At 45.6% G+C, this 24,530-nt stretch overlaps 1 protein-coding gene across 1 annotated transcript in view; it reads right to left on the bottom strand.

Annotated features, from left to right (window-relative positions):
* efna2a (ephrin-A2a) overlaps positions 1–24,211 on the bottom strand; it is a 30,593-nt gene extending 6,382 nt beyond the window's left edge. The window contains exons 1-2 of the mRNA XM_037241413.1: positions 23,875–24,211; positions 23,563–23,799 (exon numbers count right to left, since the gene is read on the bottom strand). Coding sequence (XP_037097308.1) covers positions 23,563–23,687 — 125 coding nt within the window. The 5' untranslated portion in view covers positions 23,688–23,799; positions 23,875–24,211. The remainder of the gene's footprint in view (positions 1–23,562; positions 23,800–23,874) is intronic.
* Between the last annotated feature and the right edge of the window lie 319 nt (positions 24,212–24,530).

Below are 24,530 nucleotides of genomic sequence, written 5' to 3'. Positions count from 1 at the left end.
TATTCTGCTTGGCGCCATCACTGCGCCTTGCCCGACATTCTTTCGCACCCAAGATCAAGTCGTCAGCCAAACAAGTGCACCGGTGAAGGTTCTTCTTAAATAAATTCACTTTTTTCCCTCTCTCTCTCTCCTTGACAGTCATTGATCGTCGGCGATGGAGACATTTCAGGTCCGGCCGGCTATTGGGCTTTGGGACGAATTATCCTTCTCAAGAAACGACGGCGGTGGCTTTCCCGCAGGGCCAACGGTGGAAGTGAGTTGGATGTGAAATGAGCGCCTTCACGCCTCGCCGGGCGCGAGGAGGAACGAGGCAACGGATCATTTGGAGGCATTGATCCGGCCGCCGGGAGCTGGGCTCAATCCTCTCGGCTCTCCCAATCAAATGCCATTAAACGCACTTTAGGGGGAAATCTGCGAGGAAGGAGAAGCCGGCCGGCGGCACAATAGAAGAAGCGGCGGGATAATGAGATTGCGTGGAATGTGAGAAGGAAGCAGATGGGATAAAGCTCGCCAGTGCCGAGGCCTCTCGTTTCCCCCTCTGGTTCATTTCAATTTGTGCTGGTGTCCATCGCGCCTGTTGATTGTGATGCACGCCAGTCTGCAGCCACTTAAGCGCTCGCCGCAGTGGACCGCCGTACGAAGACGTACGAGCGCCGGCCGTACTTTCAAGTCGTTTGGAATGAAATACGGCCAATTTGGCTGCTAGCGCACTAAACGTGAGAATTGAAGAACCGCCAAAGGGCACTTTACATGGTGCAATGATCATAATAAGAAGAAAAGGAATAGAAGCATTAGCCCCTAAAAGCAGATTTAATTGCCATAAAGAATAAATCAAACTGACAATTAAAATTAAAGTCCCTCATAACACAATTTAGTTGACAGAATTAAAATAATGATATAAAGGATTTTTTTCGCTGTAAAAAAACCAAACAGGCCTTCATAAGAATAAAACTTCAAGTCCCCTGGACCCACCCAAAAAATAGTTTATCATAATAAAAATGTCTGCTTCTTGCGCTTGTTCTGCATTAGGCTACTAAAATGCTGACAATGTAGCCTAAGTGCAAAAGTGCTTCATGCCTCACGAGTGTGTGTGTCGTTCAAAACGGAATCCGCAAAAACGACACGAGAATGCACTCACACTCGCTCGTGTGTCATTAGCATGGCCTTCTTTTAACATGCAAAATGCTTCCAAATGTTTGACCCGCTTGCATATATTTAGTAGCGAGTGAGAACAGTCGCTGAGCGCTTGGGGGTAGAAGCTAAACTAGCCGTCTGCTTCTTCACTTCTTGTCAAGCTTAAATGCTTGAGCTTCAAATGAAAAAAATTGATCACTGGAGATCCAAACCAACAAATGCTAACCAAAAAGTCGACATCAAGAAATAGGTACTAGCACGTGTTTGTGTGTCTGTGCATGCAACATCATCTCAGCATGACTGTGATCAAAGACTCTCGCTTGAAGAAGTGGATGTTTATCACACCTGCCTGCAAACACACACTCACACACACACACACACACACACATACACAAAACACAAAATATTAGCCAGTGAGCTCCCGCTATTTGCAGAGGTTAGCTACTGAGAGCCGCCGGGAATAACAACAATCTCAAAACACTGAGAGGTTTAAGCTTAACCGTTTGCCAAACTAGAATCCCGAAACACTCAAAATTCAAACGAAATGGCTTATGAGCTGTGAAATATACTGCAACAATTTGGTAACGCTAATGGCAGCTAGGGAGGCCTGCACAGTAACGCACCTTCCTAACAATATACAAGTCGAAAGAAACTCAAAGTTGTGACTCCAAATATTGAAAAGTTTACTTTTTGAACAGCCCCTGTAAGAAGAAGAAGAAAAAAAACTTTTTTTAAACTCAAGGAAAACTCAAGTGTGGATAGAATTATTTTAGGTTTTGGAACATCTCATATTTGTTCTCCAGCTGACAGGGGGAGAAAAAAGTTGGCAAAGTTGGACATTTGAGTTGCACCTCTGCAAGCACAAAACTTCTGCCGGGAGCGACCGGCTCAGCATTTGCGGTGCCGACAGTAATGAGCATCACTCTTGCTCCCACAAAACGTCGCCGATGTAGTTGCCGATCCCGTTGCGGAACAAGCTCGCCCATTTCCACTTTTTGGAAGAAAATGCAAATGTTCATCTCGTTAGTGTTTTTTGGCGAGGAGAAGCCGCAGGCTGTTTTTTTGCCAATGTGTGTTAGTGTTACGTTGCCGCCGGCGCCCGTCACTCGCCGTGTCAATTAACTGCAACGCTTTCATCTGGTCTCCCGTCGCTCCTCGACATCATTTACTCGCTAATGGTCTTTCTTCCTACTCGCTCGTCGTCATTTCACACCGTCGCTTCCACTATGTGACTTGTCATCAGCTTCGTTGTCCGAAACCTTGTTTGATTTTAGTGCACTTTCAGGTCCTTAGTTTTAATATTTGTCTTCTTTTACTGCATAAATGGTTAGCATGGAATTTCCCTTCCCTTTCAGTTTGTTTTCAAAATGAGCAGAATGCATTTACCGTAATTTTCGGACTATAAGTCGCGGTTTTTTTTCATAGTTTGGGTGGGGGGGCGACTTATACTCAGGAGCGACTTATATACATATATATGTTTTTTTTTCACTTTTCTGGGCATTTTATGGCTGGTGCGACTTATACTCCGGTGCGACTTATAGTCCGAAAATTACGGTATTTATTTTTCTTGTGTGTCTCGCTGCCATTTTACACTAACTTTCCTGCATGCTTTGAATACATTTTAAACCCAAATTAAAACCTGCTGAGTGCCATTTCAGTCGGTTTCATCAAAGCAAATTTAACGGCTTCAATGGCCGCCAGTCAAACACGCCCTTCCAATCAAACATCAGACACTCAACAAGAGCGGAATTAACATAACAAAGCACATCAGGGACAATCTTCATTCCCGACGGCGGCAGCTGTTACCCAATGGGCGGGCGGGTGTGCGGTGGCGAAACTCCGCCCATCAGCAGGTAAGCACTCAACGAACGGATGGGCATTCAAAGAAAACAGACAAGAGCAGCGTAGACACCGAACGTATGCGGGAGTAGTCATGGCAAAGACGAAGTGATGGGAATTTGTCAAAAAAAAACATCCCCGTCAGCAACCCTGCAGACATGTCGTCTTTCCTCGCAGTCGGTGTGAAACAACCCCGTTTACTTTTCATCCCGGCAGCTTGAAGTATTTATTTTACCAAGACATCGTTCTGGCTGTCAATCAACACGCGTTGGCGGAGAATCCAATGAGGGCTGGATCAAATCCTAGAAAAATATGAGTCCGCATCAATCAAACTCGTCAATTATAAGTTCATGTCAGCAGTCAAGTGCCGATATAAACACTTGCAAGCAATCACGCATTCAAACCGCAAATTGAAGGTCAGCAACATTTGTTATGTTTCCCCATCTCCGCTCCCTGACTGTTAAATCCATTTGAGAAGCGACAATTTCCTGTAAACAAGCTCGACAACGGCTGATAAAGCTAAAATGTTGTCATGGCAACTTCGCTGAAATCATGAAAGGAGAACTTGCTTTAAAAGCCTCCGTTATTTGATAAATATGAGGCAGGGCTACAATGTTAGCATGTTAGCATCCACAGTTATTCATATTATTTGCGGCATATCCAATGCTTGAATAACATTTACATTTTCCAAATTCTGCCTTCCTCGTCTTCCTCTTCAAATAATCCAAATCCTCTTCCCTCCCGCCTTAGATCTGCCTAAATTCGAACACCAGCTTCCCTTTCTCCCTCACCCAAACACGCCATTCCTCCCCAATCCACGCATACATTACAGCCTTTACAAAGCTAGCTACCAAAATTTGCTTTTTTTTTTTACAATTCCCGCTTTCACATTCGCCTCGTCTCCCTTCCTGTCATCGTCTTCTACTTCCTCCTTCTACTTTATTGTCTCGCCCTCCATCTGCCATCGCTCTGTGAGCATTAATCAGCGTGTTCAAGCACCGTGACCAAAACAAGTCTACACATACACACACAAACACACACTTACTCGAGCTTAAACATCCATCCATTACGCTTTTGACACACACACCAGTGCATTTTTCGGAAATCAAAGAATTTTTGAGGCATTTAAGGCAATCATTAATTTAAAAAAATAGGAGGTTGTGACTCACATTTTTGCTATTATTGAATCTATACTGTGTGGATGTTGATAGAAGTGCAGCTACAAGGGCCCCCTGTGAACTTGTGTTCAGGGACATTTTTTTTTTCGAGGCAGTGAGTGCGTTTGTGTGCAATGAAAGGAAGGGCTAGAGGCTTCGCTTGTGTGTATTTGTGTGCGTGTGTGTGTGTGTGTGTGTGTCACTGCGTGCGTGCCTTTCTTCTCGTGCCGCCCGAGAGCAGGCCTATTTGTAGGGTCAAGGTTTGGCCACTGGTGGGGGAAAAAAGCTGTGTTCCGTTTTAAAAGGAGATGAAAAACCCAAACACACAAAAGAAGACAATTTTCTACTCGTCTCTTGCACTTTGACCCTCGGCTCTGCCGTGAGGCCTCACCCACTGAAATTTGCTGGGACGTGTTGTACCACGTAGTTCAGCGTCCAGCTAACATTCAATGCTAATATTAGCATTTATCGCACATAGCCATTGGACTAAATGTAAATTCAAGATTCAAAGTGGATTGGAGACTTTGAAGAGTTCAACATCTTCTCATCTCAGCGACTTTTCCTATTAAAGCGAGAAGCGCTTCCTCCAAGGCCGTTAATTGGAATCGGCGCGGGCGCCTTAATTTGGAAGCGCGGCCCCGTAACTGCGGTCAGCGCTGAGACTAATGGCCGTTCCGCTCAGAGGAGTGACGACGGCCCGGGAGTGCCGGCCGGCCCGCACTTGTTTGCCGACAATTCCTGTGGGGGGGCACTATGATGATGGCGTCTAATAGATGAGTGGGCACGGGGGTGCGCTGCTGCCTGAATTATTCACTCCAGCCAAACTGTTGCTCGGGGTTCCATTCATTTTTAATGGCGTCTTTTGATGTTGATTAATTAAGCGCTGCTTGCTCGGCTTTTTTTTCAGGGGCGCACATGTGCATTCAAACAACCCTACTACACGTGCAACGCTAACCATGTCACTATTTTTTCTTGTATCGCCAAGAAGAATATCGGCAGAATGTCAAAGGCGAGCCGGAACCGATGTTTAGACACTCATATTCCCGCACGGACATTTGTAGCTACTCTTTTCGGCAATGGAAATGAAGATGCCTCGACTTGGTGGTCACACTAACATAGAAAAACAAGAACGCATCGACACACACGTGCACAGACAGACACACCCTGAAGCCCCCCTCTAAAAGTATTATGATGTGTTAAAAGTGTTATTTGGAGACAGTTTGGATGATGATGAGGGGGGAAGTAGAAAGCGGGGGGACGGGAGGGGGATGCCTCTGAGCAACCACACAGTGGATTAGTAGGTGTGTGTGTATGTGTGCGCGAAAATGACAACTGCATTGTTCAAAGCGGCACTGTACGATACGGTTTGTGGAGGGGTAATGCTAATTAGGTGTTTATGCGAGTGCTCGGATTGACTCTTTCATGTGTTCTCGGCCAATCACGAGACAGGAGACGACTTTCCAATCGTTATCCCGAAGGTTTATAAATAGTTTGAGCCACTTTCCTAGTAGAATGGAAGCCCTTTTTTTAAACCGATGAAAAATGCAAAATGGCATTGTTCTAATAATGGAGGACCCCACTTGTCCATTTGTGTGTGTGTGTGTGTTCTTGTCTATATATTTTAGTGTGGCACCACCCTTGACATCCCACCTTTATTGTGTGGTGGGGGCTTTTATTCCAGCACAGTCTATAAATATCTGTTCCAAAAGCTTCCTTGTGTCATGTCGCATTGATCCGAGCGTGACGCTTGGAGCCCTCGCATTTCTGCCGGGGGGGCTTTCACGGGCATGAACAAAGTGCGGAACAGACCAAAAAAATAGGAAACGCACTCAACTTGTGCGCCAGGCTGATTTATATACAGTCCACTCCTGTCTTATTTCAGGGATATTTTTAAACAATGTTTTAGTTACGTGACTGGCATTTTTTTTTTTCCTGGAGTTCTAATCCCACAGAGAGAGCGAGGAAACTTTTCTTTTGCTACCTGGGCCTTCAGTGACTTCAATTCTCATTTAAGAATGACAATAGAAATGCTTTTTAGCATTAAATAAAAAACGCGGGGCGTTGTAAACTTTTTTGTCCTGGTCTGGGATTGGTGTGATGCCGGGGCAGATGCGGCGCACTCGACCCCCCACCCCCCTTTCCGCATCTCCTGGTGGGATAAAATGTACTTTTCATTATTTATTCATTGTGTTATCATGTCTGGCACAAATTCTGAGCTGCCGAAATCACTGAGGGTCCTCATCAGGATGAGGCTTCACGTGAAGGAAACAGGGGGACGCAAATACACACGAACGCTCACACACAAGTGCAACATCTTGGTGAAACACTGTCACAACTGCTCAACGTCTGGAACCAATTATGAATATGCGTAAAATGAATATGCATAATGACAATAACCCGCCTGAACTCGGCAAGGGAAAAAGCTTGGAGAGCAGACTGTGTTTGTGTGTGTGTGTGTGTATAGACACGTTCTGCTCCGTCTTTAATCTGCATATCGGGGCAGTGGTGGGAATCTTGCACACCATGCTAAATCGATGCACTCCCCCTGCTGCATTAGTATGCGTGCATGTGTGTGTGTGTTGAGTGTGTGTGTGTGAGTATGCAGTTGAGATACAAAAAAAGAGAGCCAGAGAGGTTACATAAGTATAAAAGGGACATTCTTAAGTGGTTTTGACCTTGGCTCATCCTCCAGGGACCCCCAACAAAGACTCGCCACTAAATAAATAAACTTTATTTCAACATGTAGCTTTCCGCCCTATGTGTGTGCGTGTGTGTGTGTGTGTGTGTGTGTTTGTATAGATTAGGATCCTCAAAGAGAAAAGCAAAGGGAGACTCTGGGATTATTTTGGCCCCCCTCCTCCACTCATCCCCGCTCACTCCATTTCCATCTTTTTTCTATTTTCTCCAGCGCCCTCCGCTGCCCCCTCCTGCCAATCTTCCCGCTAACCTCCTTTGTTCCTGAGTGTGGCCCGCATTGCTCCACTTTGCCCCCCCCACCTTGCTCCATCCACCCACCCGTCCCAATCCAGTCCATCTCTGCCTTCATCTCGCATTCCCTTTCCGCCTCGCTCCTTTGCTCCGTCCTCATCTCTGATTCCGAGTGACCGGCGCTCCCGCCCTCGGGCTGCATCAGACTTCCATCGGACCCCACCCACCCACCACCCCCTCCACCTCGTTCTCCATCTCCTTGCTGCTGCTGCGGGAGGCACGGCAGCTCTTTCCCAGAGCAAGGCCTTGTGTAAACAGTAGCCAACAACGTTGGTTTAGTGTGCACGAGTAGCACCTTGACAGTAACAATAGTGCTTCACTATGCAAACAGTAAAAGCCCCCCCAATGTTTTGTTTTGATTGCCCAAATTCATTCTTTTAGACCCTAAAAATATCCTACTGTTAATTAACCCCCCCAAATTATTCAAAAAAACGCTGATAAATATTCAATATGCAACAAAATATGCCGCCATCTAAGTGGTTGACAGTGGAAATACAGGCAATATTAACAATAGTTGTACTAAAAATTTAAAAGTTAACTGTGCAAAGAATTTCACAAAATTGCCTAACTGCGAACCTGGAAGCCACGATGATGGAGGGCGGTTTATGCAATCAATCAATCAATCAATCAATCAATCAATCAATCAATCAATCAATCAATCGGGCTTCACAAGTTTGCAAATGGCGCACACTGAATATGTGGAGTTTCCCAGTACTTTCAGATGACACTAACTCGTAATTCATATTTCATTTTGGAGCACAGGGACGATTATTAACATCACTGGAGGTGAAATTTGACAAAACAAAACAAGAAAACAGGTCAGGATTTGTGCCTGTAGCCACCTCACGGGATAGCAAAAGCGCGCCGGCTGGCTTTCTTCTTCTTCTATCGCGTCCGCCCAAGATGACACGCTTCCTGCCGTTTGATTGGCCGACAAAGCAGGGCCTTTGATCGGAGCTCCCCCTGGGCCCGTCCCTGCCGCGCTCCAGGACGACCTTCAGGAAAAGTTTACCGAACCCGGCTTTGATTCTGCCCCCCCCCCCCTTTCACTTTCTCCATGATAATGACTGCAGCTGACTTCCCTCACCAGGAAATCATACACCGCCCTTTTATTACAATTCGGTCTCAATCAGGAGCAATCAAATGCGAGGCGAGCCATCAGGGACGCGTTGTCCTTCCAGACCGACCGCACAGCGCGATGCCGCCCTCACAGAACTATTCGGCGCACAACATTGTGGAGCAACCACCTGGTCGGCCTACTCGAGTGCCAATCATGGGAAACGCTGAGGTCGGACGATTAGAATCAGTAACACGACATTACGAGCATTTTTTTGGAGAGGGGGCTGGAATGAAGAATGTTTTTCTTTTTAATATCGAAAGACAACATCGAAAAGTTTCTAGCTATCCGACGCTAGCTCAAATCCTCAGCTTCTCCCGATTTGTTGTTTTTTGGAAGTCACTTTTCATCCGCGTGAACGTGCCCCCCCCTGATGTTTTCCAACACGAGCCCCCCTCCTCGTTAACCTCAGCCTCATTTACCTCAGCCCCTTATTAGCAGCCTTCATGGACGCTAATAGCCGACTTCCCTCCGCCGTGTTCAATGTCAAAATGCTGTAACCTCGGGGAAATTGGAGTCGCCGCCATGCACGCCGTGCATGCAGTTTTTTTTTTTCGTGCCTTCCGCTGTGCATCAATTACCCATCTGTGAGCGATTTTACGTGCAGGTGGAGCTTTGTCTGCGTCGGTGCCCAAGTGGAGCGTGAGGCTGCACACGGCCCGCCAATCTTCTCGTGCGGGGCGCCGGCACGCATCAGAGCGTTACGGAATACCCGCCGTGCATAAATAAGTGCTGCTAACAGTTAGCATCTGTGTGCTCGCGGGTGTTAGCGTCATCATGTTCGCATCGTTTTTGCATCTGACAAGAAAGGAGAAGAAGAAGAAGTCAAGATTTAGCCGCCATGTTGGGAATTTTTGACCTGAGGTATGTGCATCTGATAAACAAGGAAAAATTTGCTCTATACACAAAGCAAATCCCTCAAGGCAGATAGCCGGACATAGGAAGCATTGTGTTCTTGTTGTCTTTCTCGCTGACTGCCGAACCCTCTAGGTGCAACCGATACGCTTTTCTTCCTCTAAACCGGCGGCCCCTCCCTCTCTCATCTTGTCTCGGTGCCAAACACTTGTGAATGGAATGGATGGGAAGAATGGGGGGTAACAAAGCAACACATACAGGATTGATAGCTGGAATATTCTCTCTCAGATATCCTCTACTTTTTTTTTTTTTTTCCCTCCCACCAGAACGCAAAATCGAGAGCTGACCTACATGGCTTTAAAGATGAGAGGCGACAGGCCATTTGCAAGTGCCACAATGGGAGACGTCCAATCAGAGAACACCACCAGTCATGCAAAAAAAATAATAAAGTCAAAAGCATTGCAACACTGCAAGAAGGGGATGATGCAATTTTCCCAAAAAGGCTGGCTGATGCTTCCAAGTAAGAAAAACAGAATGTATTTGCATCGGCGCAAACACTTTTACTGTCATCATGTCAAACTTTGTTTTCAACTGGAAAAAAGTCGTTTGGCTGGAAAGGTGAAAAAATGGGGAGTAATGGGACAGGATGAAGGAAAAGGAGAATAAATCGGAGACACGGTCGCTAATACGGCGGAAGAGCGGCGTTAGGATTAAGGCCCTGTGATTGGGGGTCTGGCGCGGGCGGGGGGAAATTGGGCAAACAAAGGACCTCACAGAATGAGGAGTGCTGTTGGGCATCCTCAGAGGGGAAGCTTCATGGACGTGTGCATTAGTTGCTCTTTTTTTTTTTTTTTTTTTTTGGATTAGTCCAGCCTTTAAGTCTTTGTGCCGGAATACAAAGACGCAAGCGCGCAAACGTCGTGTTTGCGCTCTCACGGGCTTTCCAAACATGTCTTCCTCGGCGCATCCCCGGGTGCCCAACTCGACATCAAAACACATTCCGCAGTCATTCATCTTTTCAACACTTTTTTTTTTTTCTCCCAACACTTTTTGTCTGGAGTAAGGCCTACTAAAAATGTCATTCCAGAAACTGAAATTGACAAATGCCGGTCAGATCATTTTCCCTTGGTTTTCCATGAAAACATTGAATATTCATTTGTTTTAAATTGCGAACATTTTGTTATTTGTCTCTTGAACGCGTTTCAAAGGGCATCGATTATACGCAGATTTGCAACCATTCATGAGCCGGCTCGATCCGTACTCGGATGTTTACGGACCTCATTGGCACCTCCCGGCCACCTAATTCTGGCCTCGGCAGGCTCGGGTTGCAAGGCGAGCGCATCCGTGAACACCTCAACGTCCCCCAAAGACGTCCACAGGGGCCCAAATTCCTCCCTCATCACGAGGAGCCCCCGCCAAACCCGGCCCCGCCCGCGTCCTCCAATCCGGCGCTCCTTTCACCATTCTGACGGCCAATCAGATTAGGCGTGGAGAGGAAATTGGAGAGGCTCGTCTGACCCTCTCTCCCGCTTTCATGTTCCTCTTTCACCCGGGCCGAGAGAAACAAACACGGGTGACAAGAAAGGGTTGCCCCGGGAGACAGAGTCCCGGGTGAAAGAAGGATGCTGGCAGCGAAGAGGGCCCCTGACCCATCTTTTGGCAGGGGACGGCCCTCTCAGGCGCCCTCGCTTGCTCTGAAAGGAGCAGCGGGGCAATACCAGGCAAAGCATTCTGGGTGATCCCTGGACCCCTGCACGTGCCGCAAAAAAAAAAGATGGCCGCGCACGTGACGCTGTCTGGAGCGTGGGAGCTCTTCTCTTGCCCTTAAAATCCGACCCACAGTCGTTACGGTTTTGCCAATATTTCGGATGAAATTCAAGAGAACTTGTAAGGGGCTTAAGATAGAGCCAGAGCGGGACACCAGTAAAAGTAAAAACAACACCATTTGTAATGGAATCGATTGTTGCTGAGAAAAACGAGACCCCTACCGAGGTTGTCAAATGAGAAATCAACAAGTAGATCCAATTCAACTGCGGTACAATCAATGTATGTTTGCTCATTAATCGATAGAGCATCGTTTCATTAATAACTCAAAACTTTATTATCCTGTTCACTGTACTGACCAACATCATTCCGACCTCTCCCGCGGCTTAAAAAATGGTCAGGTGAGAAATCAATAAGTACTAAAAATGTTCTTTCGGATCAAAAGTGTATTTTGTAAATTGCACAAAACGACAACATTGGGTGCTGGTGACCCAACAAATTGTTACTCTGCGGAGTGTAATCTGAACAACACGCGCTCCTCCTCCGAGGGTTAAACATTTGTCAAGTGAGAGATCAATAAGTGTGGTATTAAAATGTTCTGGTGGATCGATAGAGCGTCTTCTTTCATGACTAAAAATATCCCCATCGGCCATCGGGTAACTCGACTCACACAGTTTGTGTATTCAACAACGCCACCGAGACCTCTGCCAAGGCTTTAACATTTGTCAACTGACCAATCAATAACTACGTTCTCAATATATTCTCGTGGATCGAAGGAGCGTCTCCGTTAATAACTCAAAACCACGCCAGCGATCGTTAACCCAACACGCGTTGACCCGAAACGAGTTTGTGTAGTGAATAACAACACGGGAACCTCTGCCAACGTTTGTCAAATGGGACGCCGATAAACGCGCCGCTAAAATGTTCTCGTCGATTGATGGAGCGTCTTCGCTAATGACTCAAAACGACATTAGCGGCCCTTGTTAGCTAAAACCAGCTTGTGTACTGACTCGGACCTCTGCCGAGAAATCCAGCTTGTTTGAGCCTCAGCTGGAAGAGTTTGGACTCCTTCACCCCGACCCCCCCTCACACCCACGAGACCTTATTTTCCTTAGCAGTCGGCAACATAATGGACATGCAACACTAAATGCCTCTGCGCCACGCTCGGATAATAACGCACTTTGGGACCATTTGTTTGGGGGGGGAGTGACGGCCATTAGTGCTCAAGACGCAGATGGCAAATGACTGGCTTGCTTACCAACTTGAGCAACATTTATCTTGCTTATGTGCATGAGTGTGTGCGGAGGTTGCAAAGACATTAGTTTTTTTCCTTCCGCATCCAAACTGATGTGATATCGACATACGGCGAAGCGCACTTGATCCTGACTCTGATGGATTGCGTGCGAGTGCAATTAGAAGCCATTGATTTCCACGCAGCAGCGAGCTACATTAAATTAAAGCCTAAAAGCCGGCCGGTCCGTTTAAAAAAGTCTCCGCATGGAATATTACGCTGCTGCCCGGGTACATTTGACGATTCATTCATTTAAAGTCATTTAACTTTGATTTTTTTTGTTTTTTTTAAGTTTCTTCTATTTATGGGCTTCCTTTTTGTCCCTTGCATGGTCAATATATTTCATATAAACCGGTAAATGAACAAAGAATGAATGAGGAAAAAAGTTTGATTAAAATTCTCTTTCACACAATATCTTAAATTGTAATCATTTAAATTGCCAGTTTGTCGGGTAGGGTAATACTTCAAATGAACTGAAATTAGAATACAATTAATTAACTCAATTTCAATCAAAATTCTTGTTTTTTGCATAAAACTGCAGAAAACAAATTCATGCAGTCATGCAGACAAAGAATTTCCACAACTTCTGAATGTTACTCCGTAATCTGCAGTAATATGAGGATAAAGAATATATGGCTGTGAGTACTGTTATATTGTCGGTCTACATGTGTTGCTGCATCTCTCTTATTTATGTCATGCTACACGGCTACATAGATGCTACTTGTTACCTATTTCTCCAGCGTGTTAATATAGCGGTCTAAAAGTTTCTTTCAGTCCTCAACTTTTTAGCATCTTGAGCGTGCGTTCACTCGGCCAAACTGCTGCTTGCTGTGAAGCGAATTCAGTTCGCCGCCATCTTACAGCAAAGAAGAAGAAAGAGAAAGAGGAGGAAGGTGGCGGGGTTGAACGCCTTTCTATCCTCGCTCTAAGACTCTCATTAGCTGTATTGATTTAAGGCTTTCCAGCTCTTTAGCAGTCAAGCGCTGCTGGTGCATTGCATTACACACTCACACACATGAAGGCACATCTCCAGAGCGCTTCCAAACTAGCATGTCTTGCGTAACTTATTTTGCACACCATAAATAGCGCGGTGGCGGCAAATGCATTTTTTATGGCGCGCGGAAGCTGTCGACGCGGGTCAACCGCCGTTAGATCTTTTACATCCAATCCGCTGGCTAATTGCAGCATATTCAATATGAGTGAGAGCTTGCTACATACATATGCATCCAAAAACGCATTCCAGTTGGCAAGATTATCAATGCTGAATCTATAATGCAGCCGTGACCACATAAGGGAAAAAAAAAAAAAAGGCCTAACCTTTGTTAGACACAACTTAGCCTGTTCATACTAGCGGCGCACACTAATAAAGCTTTTTACGACGGTGCTGCATCTTATTATTTCTAAATTCCAGTTATTTCCTGCGGGAAGAATTTCAGAATGCTGACAAAATGAAAGTGGATTCTCCTCCTGAAATTTATGACCTGAGAGGTTTCACTTTTTGTCGACACACACACGCACGCACGCACAACAACTGAAGAAAAAAGGGTATCGACGAATAAGCAACAGCATTTGTTAACTGCACCACCTCATTATATGCCTCTTTCACTCCCTAAAGCAAAACACACACACACAAGTTCTACACAACTCCATCTTCTAAAAGAATTGGACACTGCCGAAGACTGATTCCTCCGGCTGCCTAGGCCGTGTGCGAACGTGTGTATTGTGTATTGATTTAACTTAAAGCGTAGCTAATGAGGCTCAAAGTGACAGCCAAACCAAGTGCTCACACAATCTTTTGGCACAACCTTGCATTTTACTTTTCCTTCAGAAAAAAGGAAACATTTTAAGGAATGACCTCCTTTTTCTACACCGACATCCCCCCGAGCTCTTGGATCGCAAAGGAAATTTAAATAATAGCAATTAAATGGGTCAATTCTAGCAGCAAGCTAAGTGGAAGGTTAATATTAATTCTAATGTAGAGTAGAAACCAAAAAGGGGTGAAACGGAGTCTATTAAATTGAAATGCGGGTTTTTAATTGGATCATCTACTTGCACCAATAAAAGCATCCCTGCTAATAAAGTGCAAAGTGCTGCAGAAGGAAACGTGGAGTGATAAAGTGTCTGAGGTGGTTGACAGCTGTTGTGGCAGAAGACTCTGACTCAAAAGGTCTAGAGGAACACAGGAGACCTCCCAGCGGAGCGAGGCAAGGATTGCCCCCCCCCCCCCCCATCACTTCCATTCATCTGTGAGCACATCGCCACCCCCGAATCAACACTCCTCTCGGCGAGAGGTTTGATGGAGAGGCGTCGACGGGAGAGTTCGCGTGAAGACGTGACGGGATCAGGCGTTTGAGCTGGCTAACCTTGCTGCATTGCGGAGAAGCACCGACACTTTTTTAAAAATATCAAATACGTGGCAAATGTATACGAGGTGAGATTCGAGTCAACTGCATATCGACTACATGTCCCACAAAGCATCTGGGCTCTCCGAGTTAGACTCCACGGGGGACGTGAGATGGAATCCACAGGGAGCAAGATTATGATGAAAACAGCAGGGGCCCTAAAATTGAACCTTGTGGAACACCACATGACAGTGGAGCAAAGTGTGACTCAGAACAACGAACGCTATCATAAAAAGTCCTGGCGGTGTTTATTAAAAGCAGCAAGCTCAGGTTTCCTCTTTAATTTCAAACCCCGGCCGGCCTCCCCCGTGTCTCACAGATGAAGTTAGCTGACTACAAGCATATCGAAGGAAGTAAAACGGGGCGAGTGGATAAAGTGCGGCATGTAAGGAAGGCTGCACTCTTCTTCTGACGTGGACTCGCATGAACTGACTGCTCTTGATGTTCACTCACCCATTGGAAGCAAGTGAGCCTGGCGTAGCCCCCCGCCTCGCCTCGCCCGCCCTCCCTCTTCATCCTTTTGTCCCTGCATGTTCTCTTCTCGGCTCGTGCCTTTAGCCTTTCCCTCCTCCTAGCGTACTTCTTAAGACGAGCGCTAGCCTGCTTTTAGTGCCATTTGTCCTTTTTATAGCGTTACACGTCCCCTGCGTTATACTGCTCGCTGCACGTATGACTACCATTTCACATTAAAGGACATGTCGTCGCGTAAAAAGCATCACGGCAGTCACTTTTAAGTCTCGTGTTTTGGATTAGTCCATTCAGTTGAGGTTTTTTTCTTGTACCCTAATTTGAAAATTTTGTCCCTGAAGACAGTGTCACTTAGCAACATGATATTTGGTGGGTGTGACCGTCAAGTCTGATTTTGTACATGTGTTGTTGTTTTTTTCTGTCAAATAAGTTGCGTTTTCTCTTCAAAGATTCATCCCAAAAAAAATGCATTTCCTGTTCTAGGGTTATCATCACACTTTTTCGTTTTGTGCCCTTCTGTGGCAGAAGACAAACGAAACAAAATCGCTGGCTGGCCTGCTTTTAGAGTTTCGTAAGCGGAGCGCGTGCACGTCACACAAGGGGCTGAAAGCGACTCAACACAAACACACCCTTGCTTCGTTTAACCCAGCAGCAACGTCCTCAAACATATACGGCGACCACGCCTATACAGGAGTCATGTAAACGCGCACGCACCCACACGCACACGTAAAGACGACCTGTTCTTTCCGCTCCGCTACTCTTGCCGAGGTTTGTCTCTCTGGCCTGACGAGCCACGCTGGGCATGCACACACACACACACACACTCACAGTGCACTGGCAGAGGGGTCCATGAATTATACATCCTCTCTGTCTCTCTGCATTAGGCGAGGAGAAGAGGCGATGGGCGCGAAGGAGCTCAGAGGAGGAGGAGGACGAGGAGCATCAGATAATGCAATCCTGACATATCACATGTTATTGCAACCAGGGGGGGGGGGGGGGGGGAGTGATGAGTTGTCCATCATCTCAACACCAGCGAGTGTGTGTGTGTGTTTTGGAAGCTGGAATGGAACCCAGCAACATCTTGCCGCGATGCATTTTGGTTCGCAGTTCAAAGAGTTTGCATCTCTCCAAGAGTGAGAGAGAGAGAGAGCGAGAGAGCAAACAGTTCAAGGTGCGACAAGGTGCTATGGGAGTGGGTGGGACGAGCTGTCCGTCACTGTCACTGAAACAAGCCGCTTGTAACTTTACAGTGGAAGCTTCCAGGTGGAACACACTGTGCTCCTCGGGGATGCACATCCACCTCCCCAATTTTCACCACATATGAAATAATGTGAAGTGACATTTCCATGTTATGTAATATTTAAGTTTTCATGGTAAAGTGTGATGGTAGGGAAGTAAAGGAAAGAGAAATAAGTGTGTTGCACGCTAAAACTACCAACACCCTCCAAATGAAAATGCAAAGTAAACTTAAGAAGCTTGGTGATTTTCTCCACTTGAGATGAGAGGCGTTGTGTATCATTTTGTGGGATCTGGGCCGACAAAGCGAGTCGCTATTTTGCACGAGTGTTTCATCAGCTCCTTGAAATTGATACATAAAGACACTTTGGGAGACAAACGGCAGTTCGAAAAATCAACGGCTGGATCGAGCACAAGCGCGCACAAACTGAAATTCATCCGAAAGGTTTTGAACAATCATTTTTTTGTGGGTCTGCCTCGAAAAGACAACAAGTCGGCCATTTTGTGAGAAAGTGGACATCTCTTTTCAGGGTTCCAACATTTTTGGAAAATGTAGCCATTGACACTTAGCATGTCTATCAAGAGTAGACCCACAAAAACCAGAAAGTCTTGTGCTATTAAGATTAACGTGACATATGAATGAGTAAAATCCCCAGAGAGCAAAAATAGACGGATGAATTTCCACTGATAAAGTAAAAAATGCCTGAAGAAAAAAAATCTTTGCTGCTGAACATTTGCATGTACTAAAAAAAATTTTTAAAAAAAGGCAGCTTTTGGCCACGAGTGTGGCCTTGGGGTGAGCGAGAAGGCCCGTCCCGTCACGGATTTGATCCACGGTGCATGTTGCCCGCAGCTATTGGAATTGGATTATTCCAGAACTTTCCTGGTTGGCGAGAAATACGCGAGATTTGCTTTCTCGGCGGGCAAATAATTGGGAGGGGCCCTTTAGTTGCTTTATTTGGACGGTGCTCCGTTTGGTCACGTGACGCCGGTACTGAAAAAATATTAATGTTTCAACTGACGTCACAAAATTGAGTGCAAAAAAACTTTTGTTGCCCTGATGTGTTCAAGGCAATTGTTACTATAGTAGAAATTGAATTTAATTAATTTTGACGGCGTTTGTAGTTACATCAAAGATGATTCTCTTCTTCTAGACGCACGCACGTGCATAGTTTTGATCTCATGATGACGTGCACAAGCCATAATTCACCTTCACGCCACGTACACGTGAAGGAAGGGAATGAAAGTGGCGGTCGTCTGTAACGCGCATGAACAGGCTGCAGGGGGGCGAGCCGGATTGGGGTTTTTTTTTTTTTTTTTTTGCTTTCCAGCTACATCGTTCCCGGCGACTCGTCCGCGTTGATGGAATTAATGAGCTCTCTGGAGCTGCAGATCTTCAAGGCCCACAAGTGCCGACCACATCAAAACCAAAAGAAAAAAAAAAGATAAGAAGGTGTAAGAGTGGAGAGAAAAGACATGATGAGGAAGATGCAAAGATGCGAAAAGTAACATTTGAGGTTAGGTGACATCCAGTGCTACACTCTGACGTATATTCATTTATTATGAATTTATAATTTATATTAAGTGCAGTCATTTTAGTCTATAATGATGAGGATGTAAATCTTATTCTATGGAAAAAAAAAATTCCCCGGGGCCTTATAGGCACTGTGATGTCATTTTCAGTCAACAACAAGTGGCAGGACAAGACAAAATGGCCGCCACCCTTTGAGATGGCTCAAAACGAGCGGGGTGAATTTTTCTGCTTCATTCATATTCCAAAAACGCAATTTGAATCACAATACTGTGCTTAGACCCGTGGGGCTGCCTCGATTAGATTGTCAAGAACATTTTTGACTCGACTTGCAGTCCTCACTCACTGGAGTCAAGTGCGTAGCGCAGCTCATGAGCGTCTTTGGATTTGACCCATTTTACACTAACAAAAACACCCGGAACGCTTTTGTCAGCAAACACACACGCACACAAACACGTGGGCATGCTTGCAGGAAACACTCGCTCCTCTCCCGACTCGGAAAAGATAGGAAGCGCGCCCCGTTTGAAGTTGATCAAACGACGAGTATGCAGCAGAGCTCCCGACGACGCTCGGAGGCCCCCCGTCGATTCCGCAGTCGATCCCGTCACGGCGAGAACCACCTGCGAGTCTCACGCCGCTTTCCGTCCCCGTTGTGTTTTGGGAGCACTTTCGGAACACGCATTGATCTCTGACCTCATTTAGGAGACCACCACCTGTAAAATATGTAAGAAATGATACCTAGCCACCCAAAATAAGGTGAATAGAAAATTTGCCAATACCCAACCATCTGAACCTCGACTATGCTGGAGTTCACCGGAGTGGATCTCCAAGAGAGTATTTGGATGACGTCTCAATCTCATCAGCAAAGAATCTCATTTTCTATTTCCAATGGAAGCTGCCAAAAAACTAATAATGTGCTCACATCTTCCCTCTTTGCCTGCTCCGCAGGGAGATGGTGAGGCAGGGAGAATCTTTAATGGAGCGGAGCCCCCCCCCTTCCCTCCCGCTCATCCACTCACACACACACACACTTCTCTCGTGGCCTTCTCAATCATGTGAAAATGTGTAATCACATTGTCTTTAATGTCATTTTAGCGTCGCTATGAAAGCTGTCATCGATCACTACGCACGGATCACTGCAAAGTAGACTTTTTTCTGCTTTTAGTTATAAAATTACTTTGTAAAAATCCGACCAAATTTTGCCAAATACTGGCCAGTAATAATATACTGTATAAATCATATAAAATATATTCAATAGAAAAAGCCGTATCGTATGCCCCTTCTCAAGACACTACTAATAAATGGCTGGTACAATCCATACATGTCAAGCGATGTGGATGAATTTTAATTTAGGGCCCAGATGACATTTTTGCCAATTTTAAAAGAGCTCATATTAGCCGATTAATTGTATTTTTGTAAAGTACAATAGTGTGGAGTGTTATTTTTCTTATTAAAAAAAATCTCCACATTTTGGGTTATTTTTTGAGGTGTGTTGGAACAGATTAATGACATTTCCATTCAGTTGAATGGACAGATCATTTCAAACTGCCAACTTGTTGGCGGCCGGCATGATCGGCGAGCATCAATAGCATCGCTCTGTTCTCACATCAACATTTTAATCAGCGGCATTAATCCGCGCTCTGTTTTCATTACGCTTATCGGCGTCATCTCCATAAACATCAGCGCCGTCATTACAGCCTCGTCAAATGTTGCGGGAGAGAGAGGATTAGGATGCGGGCGGGTGAGCGAGCAAAGACAGAGAATGTGGCAAGTTAACCTCGATTTTCATCAAAGGGAACGTGCGCCGCGTCAGGAAGGACACGCGGGAATACCGACGATGTTCTGAGAATGCTCCGCCCTCCGTCAGTTTTAAATATATATTTTTTTTTTAAATGCACCGCCCCTCAACAACGTTTCATCAATTATTCAAATGAACCCAAATAACAACAACTCAAGGCTGGATTTAGCTTGTACGCCAACGTGACCCGACAGAATTCGACATGAAAGGGCAAAAAAAGTTCATTTCAGGATGCGAAAATGTGAAGCAAGGACATATTTTGTTTTATGTATCGCCACACTCTAATTTGTCCGTCAAGGCAAGACTTTGGTGTCTGTACAATAAAATATAACAAAGACAAGAAAAATGAATAACCAGATTCTGAGATAGTGTCTCATTTTCTTAGCTTTGACAATCGTGTCGCTCGCATTTCAAAACAAACAAAATTGGGCCTGACTTTGGGGATTTGTTGTACCCACTTTAATACGATATGCGCATGTTAATAACGCCGCTAACAATGAGACAATGGCTGCTATGACTGAAAGGCCTTAAATAAAAAACCTTCGAGTGGCGTTTAGATTAAATTTGGGATTAAAGCGGAGGTGAGATTAATACACCGGCCGGAGGGGGGGACCAGAAGGTTGTGATAAGGCACAACATATGTTGATCCCGCCTCATTAGCCTCATTAGCATATGAGAAAAATGAGTTTTATAGCGCTCCTGTTCCGGATCACACTGATCTTGCCAAATAGTGGCTACAATTGTTGATTCACATCAACGACATTTGAGCCACATTTCAAACACTTTCAAATGTTCTCACTCCAGACGGTTCCTGTCTGTGTCCACCCCTCCCTCGTACCTGTTCCCGGACGACCCCCTGCCGGGCCCGTCGTGCCGTGCGCTTTTAAGCGCTTTCTCGCCGCGGTAATCTTCCTTTCATTTCCAGACATTTCCGCTCGGTTTGGCTGCAACTTGTGTGAACCTTCGTGCGATGGGCGCTAATCCTTCGAGTCCAGCTCGCATTTGTCTTGCCGAATCCAATTCAGTGGCGAGCAAGTTTGTAACACACCCTAAATACGCAAAAAGAAAAGCTGAGTCAGCGAATACCAATGTTGTGGCGTTTCTCAACCCGTTCAAAGAGTTTCGATTTAAACGCTCACATTTTGCTTTCCTTCGCCCATGTTACCACTTCTGACGTACTTTCTTCACAACAATGACTACTTTTCTATTATCCAAGGCTATTATGTGTTTTTCAATGAACTGCTGAGAATAGGTTCAACAGAAAATGACAAATTGTAAATAGGGAGCCGCAAATAGGTCAGAGGTCAGCATTTGGAAACACCTGCTCCTCTCTGCAGTTGACTAAACAAACCATTGTGCGCGCACACGAATCTCAAGGAGATCGGGCGCATCCCGGAGAACGACGGGGCGCTCGTCCTCAAAGACGGTCGAGATGAAGCGCGAGCGGGGAACAAAGACGGACGGGAGGGGGTGAGGTGGGGTGGGGCGCCTTTTTGAAGGAGAAAGAGGGGGATTAGACGAGATGCTGCTTCTGGACCAATGAGCTGGCCCATGTGTGTGTGTGTGTGTCAAAGTAGCCATTTTTGTGAGCACATTAGCTCCTCAGGCTGAACAAAGCCCCATAACCTGTAAGCTTCTTTTTTGTATATGGGCCAGTGTGTGTGTGTGTGTGTGTGTGTGTGTGTGTGTGTGTGTGTATAGAAGAAAATGCAACCTGAATGGACAGCGTGTGTGGATGTTTGTGTGGGTGTGTGACCTACATCTTGCAGCCTCCAGTCAGTGTGTACGAGTGTTTCACTCCCGCATCTTTCTATATGGCACAGCTGTGCTGTTGCGCTACATTGAGATGATGATGATGTCACATGCATATGACATCACAGCGGCAAAATGTATGGATGGGATTGTGTGAAGGACTGAAAGCCTCCTGAATGTTTTGAATTGGATTATTTGAGCAGATCTTAAAATTAAATGGAGAGCACCTCACGCCCCCTCCCATCCAGGTCCCTCATTATAATCATAATAGAATATTTATTTACTTCTTTGTGTTTCGAAAATAGCATTTCCAATGCTTTTCAATGGAACAAACTTTTGCCATTTTGTTCACCTGTATTTTTTGACTCTTTAAAATTGTATTTGATTTTTCTTAAGCTTTTTTTCTGCCTTCTAAAATCTTGCATTAAAAGAGCAATCAAAGTAATTTTCAATTGGGCAAATGTGTAGCCTATGTGTGTAAAATAATTTTCCAATCACTATAATTGATCCTTTATACTTTGTTTTGATCAAATTTTGGATTTAAAAAAAATGCATTCCCACTCATGTTCAAATGTGGCAGTTTTTACATAGGTTTGCCATTTTGCACACTTTGCACACTGCAGGCTAATTGTATTACTAAAAGTCCCTTGTAATATATTTTTTAACTATTTTATTTTCACAATACACTTGGCTTCCCCACCACAACTCCAACAACTTTGCCCAATATGAAGTATTCCACCGGCTTGAAAGGACCACGTGCATTTCCGTAACACAAGCATCGCACAGCAACAAGAACGCGAGTGACATCCAGCACGCCGAGATGCGGAGGGGAAAAGGAAAAAAAAATCCATAGTGGCGTTCGTGTATATAAATAGTCGTGTGGGTAATGCACCATCAATGTCTTGAATGGACACAAAGCAAACAAGGAGGAAGCCAGTGAAGCCAGCGCCACAGTCCTGATTCATTGCAATGCATTTTTGATATGCCCCCCACCCCCTCTACCTTACCACCCAACGGAATAACATCTCCCCCGGCAACCGTGAATATAGCTTCAACATAGCCGCTGATGTTTGCGTTATGTGCACGCGCATTCGTGTGTGAGAAAGGGGAAAAAGGAGAGTGAAGAGAGAGGAAAAGAAGAGAGGGAGACAGAGAGCAAGAAAGGAAGAAAATGTTCTCCCCTTGCCTGTTAAATATTTGAGAGGGCTTCAGTGGAGAAGTGATGTAGTCACAGACACAAGTGCAAGCTCAAAAAACAACAACCCATCAGGGGCTCATCGTTGCTTGATTTCTACATTTTTCTGATCAAACATACATTTGTTTTGATTAAAATCAAGTTCTAATACAGCTTAACCATGAGAATTAGTTATATTGTTTTAAGTGGGAAGGTAAGTTTAGCCCGGGTTGTTAGCGGAAGGTATTGTAAGGTCAAGCTCATCCATCAAAATGGCATTCGACAAGACGCGATTGTTGCCAGCTGTCACTAGGCAGAGTTCATGGGGTTCGATAGCAACTGCCTCTATGGCTGGTGGAAAAATAAGCCACGCCCAGTGCAGCGGCCTGTTCAAATCACAACTGCAGGTGACAATAGGAATGCATGACTGTTTTTCATTTACAACAGCCACGAGTTGTCGTTTTGGTTTCGCCTATGTCGTTGATGCCAATTACTTGGAATAGAGAGAATAAAATAATTTTGCACACTGAGCCACATGTTGCTTCACCGAGAGATAAAGCCATAAGGTGAAGAAAGACGTAGGCATTGGGACTATAAAGACATGCGAAATTACTAAATTGCTTAAATAAAAATATCATCAAATGTGATGGGAAATATTTGTTGTCGCCTACACGCCCGATTTGAATTGTCCGATGCCTTACCTGAAGTGTGCAATATGAACCGCAAGTAAAAAATTAAATTAAATTTCATTATAACAGGTCTATTTTTTTTACTCCTTACTTTTTTAAAATATGATTTTACTTTTACATTATGCCACAGTCGAGGAAAAAATGTCTACTAGTACAGAAATGAAGTGTGGGTTGATCCTAATTAGCATAAATGTTTAATTATTTTTTTAATGACGGTAACATTTCTAAAAAATTCTTTGAATTCCTCCTCTTGGCTTGAAAAAACAAGAATTTTGTCCTACCCCAATGAAAGTGTGCGCCCAAAATTCCTTCTAATTAGCGGTAATTAAGCAGGCGCATGCGCACCAGCTGCCAACGGCGCACTCACTTGGGGTTGGAGCTGTTCCAGTAGACGGAGTGCCTGTCAAAGATGATCTTCTCCTCGGCCCACACGCACATCCACGAGAGCGCAGCCAGGATCAGCACCTCCATCGCTCCGCACTTGACTGCCATGGTGAAGGTTCGCTCTCTTTTCTGGAGGCTTTTTTTCCCACCCTCGTCTTATCTTCTCGCTCTGTCGTCTTGGCTGCTGCTTGAATCCTCAGCGACGACTCCTCAAGTCATCCTGGAAAGTTAAAAGAGTCTCGCTGAAGTAAGTGGAAGGAGCGGCAGGAGTGCGCGGTGCTCGTGGGGTACTCACACGGGGCTCTTGTGCTGGTCTTGCCGAGGAGTGGCTTCGTCTGCGTATCTTCCCAAACTTTTCTCCCAGCATCACGCGTTAAAAGAGGCGGGGAGCGAAGCTTTTCTTTCGTTTGGAAGGGAGCTCCAGCACAGCAGCAACGCCGGCGGCGTTCAGGTGCACGCTGCAAAGAGCATGCTGCGATACATCCAGCGAATATGCCTCCCAACTCCTCGCATCCTCGCTGCCCACGCACGTACAATCCACCGCGTCCAAAAAGGCTCCCCGCACCGCGCAGCCTTCCACCTCTCCCTCTCCGCGTGTGTGAGAGGCTCTCGCTCTCACACCACCACAACAACATCCACGCCCCCCCCTCCTTTCCTCTTACTTATTTGTCTGCGACGGAAGCAGGCATAAGTCTGCGTCACGCCCCCTGACGGCTGACTGGCGTTACTGCACATTTCATTTTCGACTTTGACTGGAAACCAGAGGTGTACCTAATGATGTGTCCATAGAGCAAGAATTAGCCGTCCAATGCTCCGGCGCCACTCGCCGTTACCGAAGGCGTTTTTAAGACGCACCGTAAAGTTCAGCCTATTTGAAAGCTGAGGCGAAGATGGATGGCGAGCGAGAGCGGTGGCGCCTGACGCATGGATGGAGCGCGGCCCGCACTGTCC

Source organism: Syngnathus acus, chromosome 22 (assembly GCF_901709675.1).
Source record: "Syngnathus acus chromosome 22, fSynAcu1.2, whole genome shotgun sequence".
NCBI classification, from domain to species: domain Eukaryota; kingdom Metazoa; phylum Chordata; class Actinopteri; order Syngnathiformes; family Syngnathidae; genus Syngnathus; species Syngnathus acus.
This window is presented reverse-complemented; position numbering and strand designations above follow the sequence as displayed.